Source organism: Barbatula barbatula, assembly GCF_947034865.1.
Source record: "Barbatula barbatula genome assembly, chromosome: 17".
NCBI lineage: Eukaryota > Metazoa > Chordata > Actinopteri > Cypriniformes > Nemacheilidae > Barbatula > Barbatula barbatula.
The window spans coordinates 1,169,834-1,185,481 of NC_136780.1; the positions used below are offsets into that span (position 1 = coordinate 1,169,834).

The 15,648-nt window shown below is 37.3% G+C and overlaps 4 protein-coding genes across 6 annotated transcripts; all 4 read right to left on the reverse strand.

Annotated features, from left to right (window-relative positions):
- Positions 1–72: 72 nt before the first annotated feature.
- On the reverse strand, positions 73–2,825 carry LOC306907154 (uncharacterized protein). 2 transcript variants are annotated; one of them, XM_079479071.1, is made up of 4 exons: positions 2,719–2,825; positions 2,392–2,568; positions 2,008–2,179; positions 93–1,874 (listed from the first exon to the last, which is right to left on the reverse strand). In XM_079479071.1, exons 2-4 carry the CDS (start codon positions 2,566–2,568, stop codon positions 739–741), a joined length of 1,485 nt encoding a protein of 494 aa, XP_079335197.1. In that variant the 5' UTR covers positions 2,719–2,825; the 3' UTR covers positions 93–738. The 2 variants fall into 2 exon arrangements, with proteins under 2 accessions (XP_079335198.1, XP_079335197.1); XM_079479072.1 differs by having other exon boundaries at positions 73–1,874; positions 2,392–2,725.
- Positions 2,700–8,250, reverse strand: LOC306907153 (uncharacterized protein). Of its 2 annotated transcripts, none has more exons than XM_079479069.1 (6): positions 6,604–6,911; positions 5,940–6,116; positions 5,499–5,670; positions 4,931–5,373; positions 3,991–4,162; positions 2,700–3,857 (listed from the first exon to the last, which is right to left on the reverse strand). In XM_079479069.1, the coding sequence occupies exons 2-6, from the start codon at positions 6,114–6,116 to the stop codon at positions 3,316–3,318; spliced, it is 1,506 nt and encodes a 501-aa protein (XP_079335195.1). In that variant the 5' UTR covers positions 6,604–6,911; the 3' UTR covers positions 2,700–3,315. The 2 variants fall into 2 exon arrangements, with proteins under 2 accessions (XP_079335195.1, XP_079335196.1); XM_079479070.1 differs by lacking the exon at positions 6,604–6,911 and adding an exon at positions 8,177–8,250 and having other exon boundaries at positions 2,834–3,857; positions 5,940–6,002.
- Positions 8,251–9,843: 1,593 nt separating this feature from the next.
- On the reverse strand, positions 9,844–12,433 carry LOC306906852 (uncharacterized protein). Its single transcript, XM_079478539.1, has 4 exons — positions 12,327–12,433; positions 12,000–12,176; positions 11,562–11,733; positions 9,844–11,424 (listed from the first exon to the last, which is right to left on the reverse strand). The coding sequence occupies exons 2-4, from the start codon at positions 12,174–12,176 to the stop codon at positions 10,616–10,618; spliced, it is 1,158 nt and encodes a 385-aa protein (XP_079334665.1). The 5' UTR covers positions 12,327–12,433; the 3' UTR covers positions 9,844–10,615.
- Positions 12,327–15,233, reverse strand: LOC306906851 (uncharacterized protein). Its single transcript, XM_079478538.1, has 5 exons — positions 15,137–15,233; positions 14,791–14,964; positions 14,348–14,519; positions 13,700–14,214; positions 12,327–13,620 (listed from the first exon to the last, which is right to left on the reverse strand). Exons 2-5 carry the CDS (start codon positions 14,962–14,964, stop codon positions 12,931–12,933), a joined length of 1,551 nt encoding a protein of 516 aa, XP_079334664.1. The 5' UTR covers positions 15,137–15,233; the 3' UTR covers positions 12,327–12,930.
- Between the last annotated feature and the right edge of the window lie 415 nt (positions 15,234–15,648).

Sequence of the window (15,648 nt, forward strand, 5' to 3'; positions counted from 1 at the left end):
TATTTGTTTGTGTAATCAACAAATGTTTGGTTTCTTTAAACCGTAAAAGTGAATGTCGTGTATCTAACAATAGCGTATCTGCTGCAATGAAAGTAAAATAAAGCTGTTAACATGTTTAAGGAATTTTATTGTTGAAATTTCGATGGCAGAACTGCTTAGACACTTGACATTCATTAAAAGCTCAGACTGCCTTTGAAGCTTAGTGACGTTTCTGTAAAATAACTAATTTACAGATTAAATTGAAAAGAATTCAGCATTCTTTAAAGTGTAAACCTTTCTACTAAATCATGACAGTGTTGACAAGAAACATTCAGTGAATCTCAAACACAAACTCAATCACTGGGTTTTTAAACAAGTTATTGCTGAAGATCTCAGGGATCTTCTGATCTGAACAGTTTCATGTGGATGAACTTTGCAACACTTCTTCATGTGAATCTCAAGACGTCTTGATTCTTTAAAACTCTGTCCACATGAGGAGCAGCGGTGAGATTTCTCTTCAGTGTGACCTCTCTGGTGTTTTTTCAGTTGGTCCGATCTACTGAAGGTTTTGTCACACTTGAAGCACATATGAGATTTCACAGCTGTGTGTGTTTTCTCGTGCACTTTCAGAGAGGAGACTTGTGTGAAGGTCCTTCCACAGATGAAACAAGCATGAGGCTTCACATCTGAATGAATCGCCATGTGGCTCCTCAGGGCACCTGCAATGATAAATGCTTTACAGCACAGTTGACACTGAAATCATCTCACTCCAGAATGATGAAGAAGATGCACTCTCAAAGTCGATTTCCATCTAAAACACTTTCCACACTGATCACATCTGTACGGCTTTTCTCCGGTGTGAACTCTCATGTGATCCTGAAAGTTGCGTTTAGAAACAAAGTTCTTTTCACACTGATCACACGCGTAATACTTTTCTCCAGTGTGAACTCTCATGTGCACATTAAGGTGGTCTTTACGAGTGAAGCTCTTTTCACACTGTTCACATCTGTATGGCTTTTCTCCAGTGTGAATTCTCATGTGAGCAGTAAGGATGGATTTTTTAATGAAGCTCTTTCCACACTGATCACAACTGTACGGCTTTTCTCCGGTGTGAATTCTCATGTGATCTTGAAAGTTGCGTTTAGAAACAAGGTTCTTTCCACACTGGTCACAACTGTACGGCTTTTCTCCAGTGTGAACTCTCATGTGCAAATTTAGATGGTCTTTACGAGTGAAGCTCTTTTCACACTGTTCACATCTGTACGGCTTTTCTCCAGTGTGAATTCTCACGTGATATTGAAAGTTGCGATGAGAAACAAAGCTCTTTCCACACTGATCACATCTGTACGGCTTTTCTCCAGTGTGAATTCTCATGTGCAAATTTAGATGGTCTTTACGGATGAAGCTCTTTTCACACTGATCACAACTGTACGGCTTTTCTCCGGAGTGAACTCTCATGTGATCTTGAAAGTTGCGTTTAGAAACAAAGTTCTTTCCACACTGATCACAACTGTAAGAATTTTCTCTGGTATGAATTCTTATGTGAGCTTTAAGGATGCCTTTTTTAATGAAGCTCTTATCACAATAGTCACAACTGTACGGCTTTTCTCCAGTGTGAACTCTCATGTGAGTTGTAAGGATGCATTTTTTAATGAAGCTCTTATCACACTGGTCACACGTATAAGGCTTTTCTCCGGTTTGAATTCTCATGTGTGCATTAAGTTTGGATTTACGAGTGAAGATCTTTCCATGCTGAGTGCATGTAGGAGATTCTTTGTCTGTTGCTATACGATTATTCTTTGGTGAGAAATTCTGTTCAGATTCTCCTTCAGTTATGAGATGATGAGTTTTTTCCTCAATTTCATTTGGTTGTGAACTTTCCTCCATTATCAGATCTAAAATGAACAGAGAAAATGATTATGATCAATATCACATAGTACAGAAATACACTGAGCGCATCTGAAACTATAACAATAGTGTTCATGTCTTTATGTCATCACCAGTTAAACATGAAGAGAAGACACACACCTGAATAAATCACATCATCTTCATCTGTTTGTTCTTCTTTGATTTCTGTTTTCAGCTCCATCTCACAGTCCAGAAGCTTCACTGATGTCTTCTGCTCTTCATTACAAACAGAAAGCAGAAGATCTGGAGATGTTTGATCAGTGACGTCACAGAGAGAAACACCACAAACATCCTGAAAACAACATCACAACAAACACACAATAATTAAACACGAGAATGAAGACCAATGTTACAGATATCAATGAATGTTAAAGTTTATCCACACTTAGCGGGTATTCAGTTTAGTTTAAGACATACAGCACTTAAAACAATGCTCATCTTTATATTTGTCAGACAGACAGTCACTTATGTTAAAGATTAAATGAATGTTGAATGCGTCCAAACCTTTGTGTTGAGTTGGTCTCTCTCTCTGAGTTTTGTCTCCAGTAACTTCACCTCTTTCTTCAGCTGACAGATTTCTGTCATCAGATCATCAATATCCAGCATAGACAGATCAGTTCCTACTGACTTACAGCACATCACATCCACCTGCACCTTCATCATCATCATCATCATGGACATCTGAACACATCATCACAATCATCTTCACACTCATACAACGCAAAACACCATTTTAACACGATTATATGAGACTTCAAAGCGTCAATTAAAATCAACAAGTTACAGTAAGCGAAGGAAAAGATGTTAAAACACAAATAACACAAAACTTACGAGAAGCGACACTCCTGGTAAAACTGTGAGCTGTTATTTCTTCACGTGCTGTTTTCTGTGACGCGTGTCGCGTTTGCGCCCCCTGCTGGACTGAAGCGAGTCGCAGCGGCTGATTGACAGCAGTCGTTTACCTTTTATTCATATCTGTGGTTTACTTACAGTTGTTCGATGTTTTTATTTTTGTCATGTCACTGTAAGCGGTGTTATTCGCACTTAAAACAACATGTTCTAATCAATTCTTTAAATACAGTTCTAGGAGTTTTCACCTATCACTCTAAACTCTTATTAATACTCAAATATTTGCATTCAGGCACCTGGAAAATTGTCTCGTTGTGTAATAACAGGTTTAATTTCCGACTGTAAATCAGATGAGCTGTATCTCCTCAAAACACTTTGATCATCAGTAAACACAAACACTTCAACTTTACAAGATCACAAACCCTTTTCTTCATCAACCTCTAAGCCCTTGAAAATGCTGATAAAATGAATTAAAAGCACTGATACAATTTTAACATTACTACAAAATGTAATTTGATAAATTATTACAATGTCTGAAAATAAACATTCAGTGAATGTAAAACACAAACTCAAGCACAATTAACAAGTTATTGCTGAAGATCTCAGGGATCTTCTGATCTGAACAGTTTCATGTGGATGAACTTTAAAACACTTCTTCCTGTGGATCTCAAGACGTGTCGAATCTTTAAAACTCCGTCCACATGAGGAGCAGCGGTGAGATTTCTCTCCATTGTGAAGTCTCATGTGGTCATTAAAGTGGTCTTTACGAATAAAGCTCTTTCCACACTGCTCACATTTATAAGATCTTTCTCCAGCGTGAATCTTTGTGTGTCTCTTAAGGTGGCAGTTACTAATAAAGGTCTTTCCACACTGCTCACATCTGTACGGCCGTTCTCCAGTGTGAATTCTAATGTGTCTACTAAGTTTGGATTTATGAGTGAAGATCTTTCCACACTGAGGGCAGGAGGGAGATTGTTTATCTGTTGCTGTTTGAGATTTTTTAGGGGGGGAATCCTGTTCAGTGTTCAAGCAGCTAATAGATTTTTCTCCAGTTATGAGTTGATCTGGTTTTTCCTCAATTTCATTCAGTTCTGAAGTTTCCTCCTTTAACTCCATCAGGCCTAAAATGAACAGAGAAAATCATTATGATCAATATCACATAGTACAGAAATACACTGAGCACTTCTGAAACTATAACAATAGTGTTCATGTCTTTATGTCATCACCAGTTAAACATGAAGAGAAGACACACACCTGAATAAATCACATCATCTTCATCTGTCTGTTCTTCTTTGATTTCTGTTTTCAGCTCCATCTCACAGTCCAGAAGCTTCACTGATGTCTTCTGCTCTTCATTACAGACAGAAAGCAGAAGATCTGGAGATGTTTGATTAGTGACGTCACAGAGAGAAACACCACAAACATCCTGAAAACAACATCACAACAAACACACAATAAAATTCAGAGATTAAACACATTTAAACTAGTATAGAGAAACACCACAAACATCCTGAAAACAACATCACAACAAACACACAATAAAATTCAGAGATTAAACACATTTAAACTAGTATGAAGACTAATGTTACATTTATAGACATCATACACATATGAAACAGAAGGAAGGTGAGAAAATGATGCCAGATGTTGAATTTTTGGGTGAACTACTCAACAGTAAATGGCCAGCAAATTCTTAAGACTCTTAATACTCAAATATTTACATCCACTAACCTGATCATAACTTTACAAGATTACAAAACTCTACAAACATTTTATCTATTGACCTTTGGTTGTCAAACAAGTAGCTCTTGCCAGGAATCGACTGATACAAATTCTGAAAAAATATGAACATTTACACACTCTTAAAAATAAAACTGCAACACAATTCCATAGAATATTTTTTTGTCTTTATGGTTCCAAAAAAATCCTTTAACATCCACAGAACCTTGTAACCTTTTATGGTGGAAAAAGACTGTACAAAATATAAAAAGGTTTAAAATAAGTTTCATTTGAAAGGTTCTTTGAAACACCAAAATGTTTCTTCTATGGCATCAGTGTGAAGAACCCTTTAAGAACCTTTATTTATAAGAGTGTAAAAAATCCTTTTGCTGAATTATTACATTGTTTTATAAGAAACATTCTGCGAAGGTGAAAGAGAAACTCCATCACTAGTCATTTTAACACGTTAGCCTACCTCAGAGGATCTCAGGGATCTTCCGATCTGAACACTTTCACAGTGATGAACTTGGGTCTCTTGGCAGAACATCTTCCTGTGGGTCTCAAGACGTGTCGAATCTTTAAAACTCCGTCCACATGAGGAGCAGCGGTGAGATTTTTCTCCAGTGTGAAGTCTCATGTGGTCATTAAATTGGTCTTTACAAATAAAGCTCTTTCCACACTGCTCACATTTATAAGATCTTTCTCCAACGTGAATTCTCATGTGTCTACTAAGTTTGGATTTATGAGTGAAGATTTTTCCACACTGAGGGCAGATAGGAGATTTTTTGTCTGTTGTTGTTTGAGATTTCTTTTGGGGGAAATTCAAGCAGCTAATAGGGTTTTCTCCAAATATGAGATGATGAGGTTTTTCCTCAATTTGATTCAGTTCTGAACTTTCCTCCTTAACCTTCATCAGGTCTAAAATGAACAGAGAAAATCATTACGATCAATATCACATAGTACAGAAATGCAATGAGCACTTCTGAAATCACAACAATAGTGTTCAGGTCATTACTGGTTAACCAAGAAGGGAAGAGACACACCAGAATAAAAAACATCATCTTCATCTGTTTGTTCTTCTTTGATTTGTGTTTTCAGCTCCATCTCACAGTCCAGCAGCTTCACCGATGTCTTCTGCTCTTCATTACAGACAGAAAGCAGAAGATCTGGAGATGTTTGATCAGTGACGTCACAGAGAGAAACACCACAAACATCCTGAAAACAACAGCACAACAAACACAGAGAAACATTCAGAGATTAAACACGAGAATGAAGACCAATGTTACAGATATCAGACACGTGTGAGAAAACGATGATTACACAATAATAAAAGGCCCAGCAGACAATGTTAAAGTTTATCCACACTTAGCTAGTATTAAGTTTAGTTTTGGACCTTCAGCACTTAAAACAATGCTCATCTTTATATTTGTCAGACAGACAGTCACTTATGTTAAAGATGAAATGAATGTTGAATGCGTCCAAACCTTTGTGTTGAGTTGGTCTCTCTCTCTGAGTTTTGTCTCCAGTAACTTCACCTCTTTCTTCAGCTGACAGATTTCTGTCATCAGATCATCAATATCCAGCATAGACAGATCAGTTCCTACTGACTTACAGCACATCACATCCACCTGCACCTTCATCATCATCATCATCATGGACATCTGAACACAACATCACAATCATCTTCACACTCATACAACGCAAAACATTTTACATAGCGCTGATAAATCAACGTAAACCCTCTCTGATTAAAACATATTTAAACGTTGGCTGTGTCTGAAATCGTCCTCTTTACCCTCATTCACTGTACCCTACATTCGTTCACTAATGTCCACTTTAAGGAGCGGGTGAGTACGCAGCTAGCCGTGAGTTTGCACTGGTTGTACACTCGTTATTATGATGTATCATAGGGATTGAATGTGTGCACTGAGTAGTGTAATGTCCAATATGAATTCGGACACAACTAAAAAAGGATGTCCACTCGAATAGTGCACTATATTAGGATATAGGGGGCTATTTCAGACACAGCTATTGATATAATCGCAAAATTTGAAAGCGATCACTAAAAACAAAAGTTACTGTTAGCGAGAAAGCAAACACAAATATGATTCGCCAACAACGATGAAAAGCAAACAACACAAAACATACTGTTGTTGTTGAAACTGTAAGCTGTTATTTCTTCACGTGCTGTTTTCTGTGACGCGTGTCGCGTTTGCGCCCCCTGCTGGACTGAAGCGAGTCGCAGCGGCTGATTGACAACAGTCATGTGTTAGTTACCCACTCATCTCTCTCAAAGATTATATATATTAACATTACAGTGAATGAGGAATGAAGTGATGGCCGCTTTCAAAATAGTCTTCATGAAGCTTCGAAACCCTTTTGTGACATCCATTATAAGATGAGTGGAGGAAAGTGTCAAAGGTCAATTGTGTGATGGCAAATCATGACACCTCATCAATGTTAAAACACCTGGCACCCGTTTCAATGAGGAGGTTCAACCAATAAGAGTTGGCTTCAGCTACTTTGAGTTTTTGCCTTCAGAACAGCTGATTTGGGTTGGTTCTCTTTACTCAGGGTGGGCTTACACTGGGTTAAGCGTGTGCACCACGACTATGAAAAGCCATCATTAATGGAGCTCCGATATTAAGATTCACCATGGCAACGGGACCAAAAAAAGCAACATGGCGGCAAAAAGCACTTGAGAGCGAGGCACACTGTCCGCTCTGCATACAGTGGATTTACTGATGTGCTGAAAATGGCATAAGTTTAAATCAATAAATAGATAAATGTACCAATAAACAAGTAAATTAATCAATAAATGAATGAAACAATAGAAATAATAAAAAATAAGTGCTTTAGTCGTGCGAATTAGCCGTCATGAGTCTCGTCCAAAGTTAGTCTGATCGCCGGGACGTACCCTGCTCTAAGGCCGCTCTTTATTGCTTCAATTCTGCATGTATGTCTGTATTTATTCATTTCTTTATTCATGCACTTTATTAATACACTTTATAATTTCTCATTGTCCATAGAAAATTATGCTCTGATGTAATACCCGTATGATGGCTGATGTTATTGATGTAAGAAGGGATGAGATATGTTTCGATATATCTTATTCAACGTAAAGAAAAACGGTACAGTTTTAATATAAGTGCACAGGGAAATGACAAAATTCCACTCGGGTCCTAAATTGCTCTCCTGAAATCAAAGTACGTCCCTATGAATGCAGCCTCTTCATGTACTGAATCCTCTATAAAAGCAAATATGACATATAAGTCACCGAGATGGTCTCTGTGATCAAAATGTGTGCCATGAATGACTGTATAAGTGAATGAGAACGAAATAAACTTTTTTAGAAACTGGCTTGAGTTACTCTGCTTTCTCGGGGTTGACATACCTCACATTCTGAAACAGAGAACTCAGAGTTTCCCTCATTTCAGGGTTAATATAGAAAGTTTGTTTTTACTAAACGTCCTTTCTTAAACCGGCCCCTGGACTTCCTCGCCCTCATTTAGGATGGGCATAGCTGGTGGCCTGTATCACGAAGCGAGGTGAACAAACACTGAGTTACAGAGGAAGTTTTGAGTTGACAAAACCAGACAAACATAAGCTGGTTTAGATCAGGTTCTGCTGTAACACAACACTTGGTATAAACTTTCTCCGTCAACTCAGGTTTGATCCAGAGTTTGTGAGGCGCGTCCACCTGAAGGTGTGACATGTGCACCAAACACAACATGGAAAGCATCATCAGTCTGATTCACTTCTCACGAGGATCAGCACAATTCACTTTAATGTTGAAGATTATGAGATCGTTATGGAAAATGTCATGAATTGAAACACATTTACAAGGCAAATGAAAAGTTTGAGAACGCAGCTACTGACTATATCAATACAGAATCAACTAAATTTAAATCATTTTTATAGGTTTACAATAAGATAAAAAGATAATCTGAATACTTAATTACTTTAAAATGCTTTATATATTAAAGTTTGTTTTAATAAGAATATAGTCATATTAATTGAAATGCTATCTTTAAGATGAATTAATAAATATTAATGATCAACTCATATAATAATTATATGAATGTGTTTTGAATTATAATCAATAAATGTAAATATACAAAACAAATAAACACTTCGAAGCAAATTATTTTCTCTCTAACATATTTTCACTTTTAATTAGAAGGGGAGTGGCTTCACTGCGTCAGATGTCATTTTCTCACAGCTGATTGGTCCAGTTTTGGTTTGTAATCTCTAACCAAGAATAAAACCTGACCGGAGCAGGTTAGTCGTGTAGCCATAGTTACCCACTCAAATCTATTAAAATCCTTAAGAATAAAATCTTTATATGTAAAAATGTGAGACATTGTGGTTTGATTTATTTTTTTAATCTTAGTTTTCACTGGCAAACTGCCTGAAGTTATTCACAATGAGGAGCCAAACGTTTACAAACCAAGGCTCACACAGATATAAAAACCACAATAAAGAAACACTACGTTTCCATTTAATAATTATTAGAAAAATTACATTTATAGAATGTATTAAAGGTTTCATCTAACATGTTAAACTGTTATCACATGTGTTGAAGTAGGCCTAAATGAAGGTGGAGAGATTCTTTTTCTTGTGTAGTTTCTGGTTTACTTTAGGATGAATCACCTGTGTGTGTTTGAAATGATCAGAATGAATCACGCAGAATGAATAACTTAAATAACTTAAATAACTTGTGTTTTGGAAACATTTCTCCAACAGGAACCTGAGATGTGAAAAATCAGGGGAATCATTTGTCATCAGTTTTATTGAAAAGATTTATATATGTCAGCAGCCAGACACCTTCAAACTGCGTTTTTACACATTTTCAGTTTGTTCAATTAAGTTGTATTTCTGTGCAAAATATCGCATAATATGTTTAAAGTGTTAGATTGTTTATCCTTCATTGATATTAGATGTTTATGGTTACTTTTTACGCATTTTAGCGTGTAACAAGCTCTCAGGCAACAAAACAATTTGGCGTTTATCTTTAGAGCTCTTGACTAAAGTCATTTCATAACGACGATTAATAATCTTATTTTCTTGACTTTTCTCGACACAAACGAGTGTAAACACCGTGAGATCAACTCAGAAGGAAACTCATCTCACCAGGTTCCCTCAGGTCAACATGAACCTCAGCCCGCCGGGTTAGTGTCAATCATAAAATATAATGGACATGGTCCAGATAAATGTGAAAATAACAATATCGGTTTGTTTTCCGTTTTAGTAACGCAAGTGATGAATTTGAAACTGTATTTGTTCGTGTAATCAACAAATGTTTGGTTTCTTTAATCCGTAAAAGTGAATGTCGTGTATTTAACATTAGCGTATATCTGCTGCAATGAAAGTAAAATAAAGCTGTTAACATGTTTAAGGAATTTTATTGTTGAAATTTCGATGGCAGAACTGCTTAGACACTTGACATTCATTAAAAGCTCAGACTGCCTTTGAAGCTTAGTGACGTTTCTGTAAAATAACTAATTTACAGATTAAATTGAAAAGAATTCAGCATTCTTTAAAGTGTTTACCTTTTTACTAAATCATGACAGTGTTGACAAGAAACATTCAGTGAATCTCAAACACAAACTCAATCACTGGGTTTTTAAACAAGTTATTGCTGAAGATCTCAGGGATCTTCTGATCTGAACAGTTTCATGTGGATGAACTTTGCAACACTTCTTCATGTGAATCTCAAGACGTCTTGATTCTTTAAAACTCTGTCCACATGAGGAGCAGCGGTGAGATTTCTCTTCAGTGTGACCTCTCTGGTGTTTTTTCAAATGGTCCGATCTACTGAAGGTTTTGTCACACTTGAAGCACATATATGATTTCACAGCTGTGTGTGTTTTCACGAGTTCGCCCTCGCTGATAAACAGCTCCTTGTTGGGATCGATGGTAAAGCATGTGAATGAAGGTTATGCGTATTTGGCGTGTTGTGGATCTATCCGAACCCGGAGCACTCTACCCTGGTCAGAGCAAGTGCTCCAGGCTTGGAACCGGCTCGAGCTCAGAACACCCCCCCCCCCCCCCCCCCGAGGGTCCTGCGGGACTTAGAGAAAATGAGAGGAGCTGGGGTGGAGGAGGGATGCTTATCTGGCAAGATTGTTTGTCTATTGCTGATGGTGAACCATCATCATCAACGGAACGGCTTTTCTCCAGTGTGAATTCTCATGTGATTTTGAAAGTTGCGTTTAGAAACAAGGTTCTTTCCACACTGATCACAACTGTACGGCTTTTCTCCAGTGTGAACTCTCATGTGTCTCTTAAGGTATACGTTACAAGTAAAACTCTTTCCACACTGGTCACATGTGTAAGGCTTTTCTCCGGTGTGAATTCTCATGTGATCTTGAAAGCTGTGTTTAGAAACAAAGTTCTTTCCACACTGATCACATCTGTACGGCTTTTCTCCAGTGTGAATTCTCATGTGCAAATTTAGATGGTCTTTACGGATAAAGCGCTTTTCACACTGATCACAACTGTACGGCTTTTCTCCAGTGTGAACTCTCATGTGATCTTGAAAGTTGCGTTTAGAAACAAAGTTCTTTCCACACTGATCACAACTGTAAGAATTTTCTCTGGTATGAATTCTCATGTGAGCTTTAAGGATGCATTTTTTAATGAAGCTCTTATCACAATAGTCACAACTGTACGGCTTTTCTCCAGTGTGAACTCTCATGTGAGTTGTAAGGATGCATTTTTTAATGAAGCTCTTATCACACTGATCACAACTGTACGGCTTTTCTCTGGTTTGAATTCTCATGTGGGCATTAAGTTTGGATTTACGAGTGAAGGTCTTTCCACGCTGAGTGCATGTAGGAGATTCTTTGTCTGTTGCTATTTGATTATTCTTTGGTGAGAAATTCTTTTCAGATTCTTCTCCAGTTATGAGATGATGAGGTTTTTCCTCCATTTCATTTGGTTCTGAACTTTCCTCCATTATCAGATCTAAAATAAAAAGACAGAGAAAATGATTATGATCAATATCACATAGTACAGAAATACACTGAGAGCATCTGAAACTATAACAATAGTGTTCATGTCTTTATGTCATCACCAGTTAAACATGAAGAGAAGAGACACACCTGAATAAATCACATCATCTTCATCTGTTTGTTCTTCTTTGATTTCTGTTTTCAGCTCCATCTCACAGTCCAGCAGCTTCACTGATGTCTTCTGCTCTTCATTACAGACAGAAAGCAGAAGATCTGGAGATGTTTGATCAGTGACGTCACAGAGAGAAACACCACATACATCCTGAAAACAACATCACAACAAACGCACAATAACATTCAGAGATTAAACACGAGAATGAAGACCAATGTTACAGATATCAGACACGTGTGAGAAAACGATGATTACACAATAATAAAAGGCCCAGCAGACAATGTTAAAGTTTATCCACACTTAGCGGGTAAAAAACCTTAGTTTACGACATACAACACTTAAAACAATGCTCATCTTTATATTTGTCAGACAGTCACTGATGTTAAAGATGAAATGAATGTTGAATGCGTCCAAACCTTTGTGTTGAGTTGGTCTCTCTCTCGGAGTTTTGTCTCCAGTAACTTCACCTCTTTCTTCAGCTGACAGATTTCTGTCATCAGATCATCAATATCCAGCATAGACAGATCAGTTCCTACTGACTTACAGCACATCACATCCACCTGCACCTTCATCATCATCATCATCATGGACATCTGAACACATCATCACAATCATCTTCACACTCATACAACGCAAAACACCATTTTAACACGATTATATGAGACTTCAAAGCGTCAATTAAAATCAACAAGCTACAGTAAGCGAAGGAAAAGATGTTAAAACACAAATAACACAAAACTTACGAGAAGCGACACTCCTGGTAAAACTGTGAGCTGTTATTTCTTCACGTGCTGTTTTCTGTGACGCGTGTCGCGTTTGCGCCCCCTGCTGGACTGAAGCGAGTCGCAGCGGCTGATTGACAGCAGTCGTTTACCTTTTATTCATCTCTGTGGTCTACTTACAGTTGTTCGATGTTTTTAATTTTGTCATGTCACTGTAAGCGGTGTTATTCGCACTTAAAACAACATGTTCTAATCAATTCTTTAAATACAGTTCTAGGAGTTTTCACCTATCACTCTAAACTCTTATTAATACTCAAATATTTGCATTCAGGCACCTGGAAAATTGTCTCATTGTGTAACAGGTTTAATTTCCGACTGTAAATGAGATGAGCTGTATCTCCTCAAAACCATTTGATCATCAGTAAAAACAAACACTTAAACTTTACAAGATCACAAACCCTTTTCTTCATCAACCTCTAAGCCCTTGTCAGGAAAATGCTGATAAAATGAATTAAAAGCACTGATACAATTTTAACATTACTACAAAATGTAATTTGATAAATTATTACACTGTCTGAAAAAAACATTCAGTGAATGTAAAACACAAACTCCAGCTCAAGTTATTTTAACACGTTACTTCTGAAGATCTCAGGGATCTCCTGATCCGAACAGTTTCATGAGTATAAACTTTAAAACACTTCTTCCTGTGGATCTCAAGACGTGTCGAATCTTTAAAACTCTGTCCACATGAGGAGCAGCGGTGAGATTTCTCTCCAGTGTGAAGTCTCATGTGGTCATTAAGGTGGTCTTTACGAGTAAAGCTCTTTCCACACTGCTCACATTTATAAGATCTTTCTCCAGTGTGAATCTTTGTGTGTCTCTTAAGGTGGCAGTTACTAATAAAGGTCTTTCCACACTGCTCACATGTGTACGGCCGTTCTCCAGTGTGAATTCTAATGTGTCTACAAAGTTTGGATTTACGAGTGAAGATCTTTCCACACTGAGGGCAGGAGGGAGATTCTTTGTTATCTGTTGCTATTTGACAAATTTTTGGTGAGAAATTCTGTTCTGTGTTCAAGCAGCTAATAGATTTTTCTCCAGTTATGAGTTGATCTGTTTTTTCCTCAATTTTAAGACAAACACCTGAATAAATCACATCATCTTCATCCGTTTGTTCTTCTTTGATTTGCGTTTTCAGCTCCATCTCACAGTCCAGCAGCTTCACTGATGTCTTCTGCTCTTCATTACAGACAGAAAGCAGAAGATCTGGAGATGTTTGATCAGTGACGTCACAGAGAGAAACACCACATACATCCTGAAAACAACATCACAACAAACACACAATAACATTCAGAGATTAAACACTTTTAAACTAGTATGAAGACCAATCTTACATTTATAGATGAGGAGGAGTGGTGAGATTTCTCTTCTGTGTGACGTCTCATGTGAGCTTGAAGCATGTATTTATAAGAGAACACCGTTCCACACAGATCACATCCGTAAGGTTTTTCTCCAGTGTGAAGTCTCATGTGGTCATTAAATTGGTCTTTACGAATAAAGCTCTTTCCACACTGCTCACATTTATAAGATCTTTCTCCAGTGTGAATATTTGTGTGTCTCTTAAGGTGGCAGTTACTAATAAAGGTCTTTCCACACTGCTCACATCTGTACGGCCGTTCTCCAGTGTGAATTCTCATGTGTCTACTAAGTTTGGATTTACGAGTGAAGATCTTTCCACACTGAGGGCAGGAGGGAGATTCTTTGTTATCTGTTGCTATTTGACAAATTTTTGGTGAAAAATTCTGTTCTGTGTTCAAGCAGCTAATAGATTTTTCTCCAGTTATGAGTTGATCTGGTTTTTCCTCAATTTCATTCAATCCTGAACTTTCCTCCTTTAACTCCATCAGGTCTAAAATGAACAGAGAAAATGATTATGATCAATATCACATAGTACAGAAATGCAATGAGCGCATCTGAAACTATAACAATAGTGTTCATGTCTTTATGTCATCACCAGTTAAACACGAAGAGAAGACACACACCTGAATAAATCACATCATCTTCATCTGTTTGTTCTTCTTTGATTTGTGTTTTCAGCTCCATCTCACAGTCCAGCAGCTTCACTGATGTCTTCTGCTCTTCATTACAGACAGAAAGCAGAAGATCTGGAGATGTTTGATCAGTGACGTCACAGAGAGAAACACCACATACATCCTGAAAACAACATCACAACAAACACAGAGTAACATTCAGAGATTAAACACACATAAACTAGTACTAAGACCAATGTTACATCTATAGATATCAAACAGAAGCTAAAACAGTCTGATTGTGAGAGAAAGAGGACAGAAGTTACATTACCAAGCAAACTAAAATGTTAATTCAACAAAAATCTCAAGAGGAAAGTGTCAGTCCACAGCACCTGAACAATGAGACAGACAGTCACTGATGCTAAAGATGAAATGAATGTTGAATGCGTCCGAACCTTTGTGTTGAGTTGGTCTCTCTCTCGGAGTTTTGTCTCCAGTAACTTCACCTCTTTCTTCAGCTGACAGATTTCTGTCATCAGATCATCAATATCCAGCATAGACAGATCAGTTCCTACTGACTTACAGCACATCACATCCACCTGCACCTTCATCATCATCATCATGGACATCTGAACACATCATCACAATCATCTTCACACTCATACAACGCAAAACACCATTACAATATGATTATATCATAAAATGATTGTATCAAGAAAAAAAAAACGTTTACGATAGTAAGCAAAAAAGATAAAAATATGAATCTGAACATAAGTAATGAAAACCATAAACAACACTTACCGATGTGGAAGCTGCGAGTTGCTCTTCACGCGCTGTTTTCTGTGACAGATGCCGCGTTTGCGCCACCTGCTGGAATGGAGGAGCACGCGTTTACAATAGGTACCAACTCTGATTATTACCTTTATATACCATTTTTTATTTCGATCATGTTTCAATAAAAGTCAAAGTGTGGTCAAAGGTAGGCCGTTTTTTACTCTTAAGCAGTGACAATCATATTGATGATGGTTTTGACATGGCCTCCGTTACCTTACCTGAATAATGTTGGTCTATTAATCTTAAACACATTTGACTGGTTTCACAGATAAGGCTTAAACCAAATCCAGATTAAAATGCAAATTCAAACTCTCTTAACTGAGATATCTTTAAATATGTTTTTTTATAATGGCATCTACTTAAACAATACCATGTTAAGCTCTGTCTGTGAACGTGGACCTTAAAGTTGGGAAATTGTTGCAATGTAATATTTTGTAATACTATTAAATTGAATAAACGTTAAAAACAACAATGTAAAC

Excerpts from the sequence above, each read along its gene's own strand:
- LOC306907153 (XM_079479069.1), bottom strand. The coding sequence starts at position 6,116 with ATGTCCATGATGATGATGATGATGAAGGTGCAGGTGGATGTGATGTGC. Across the intron at positions 5,374-5,498 it reads AGATGATGTTTTTTATTCTG|ACCTGATGAAGGTTAAGGAG; the intron begins GTGTGTCTCTTC and ends TGTTCATTTTAG. Across the intron at positions 3,858-3,990 it reads AGATGATGTGATTTATTCAG|GCCTGATGGAGTTAAAGGAG; the intron begins GTGTGTGTCTTC and ends TGTTCATTTTAG.
- LOC306907154 (XM_079479072.1), bottom strand. The coding sequence starts at position 2,568 with ATGTCCATGATGATGATGATGATGAAGGTGCAGGTGGATGTGATGTGC. Across the intron at positions 2,180-2,391 it reads GAGACCAACTCAACACAAAG|GATGTTTGTGGTGTTTCTCT; the intron begins GTTTGGACGCAT and ends TGTTGTTTTCAG. Across the intron at positions 1,875-2,007 it reads AGATGATGTGATTTATTCAG|ATCTGATAATGGAGGAAAGT; the intron begins GTGTGTGTCTTC and ends TGTTCATTTTAG.
- LOC306906851 (XM_079478538.1), bottom strand. The coding sequence starts at position 14,964 with ATGTCCATGATGATGATGATGAAGGTGCAGGTGGATGTGATGTGCTGT. Across the intron at positions 14,520-14,790 it reads GAGACCAACTCAACACAAAG|GATGTATGTGGTGTTTCTCT; the intron begins GTTCGGACGCAT and ends TGTTGTTTTCAG. Across the intron at positions 13,621-13,699 it reads ACTCCTCCTCATCTATAAAT|GATGTATGTGGTGTTTCTCT; the intron begins GTAAGATTGGTC and ends TGTTGTTTTCAG.
- LOC306906852 (XM_079478539.1), bottom strand. The coding sequence starts at position 12,176 with ATGTCCATGATGATGATGATGATGAAGGTGCAGGTGGATGTGATGTGC. Across the intron at positions 11,734-11,999 it reads GAGACCAACTCAACACAAAG|GATGTATGTGGTGTTTCTCT; the intron begins GTTTGGACGCAT and ends TGTTGTTTTCAG. Across the intron at positions 11,425-11,561 it reads AGATGATGTGATTTATTCAG|ATCTGATAATGGAGGAAAGT; the intron begins GTGTGTCTCTTC and ends TTTTTATTTTAG.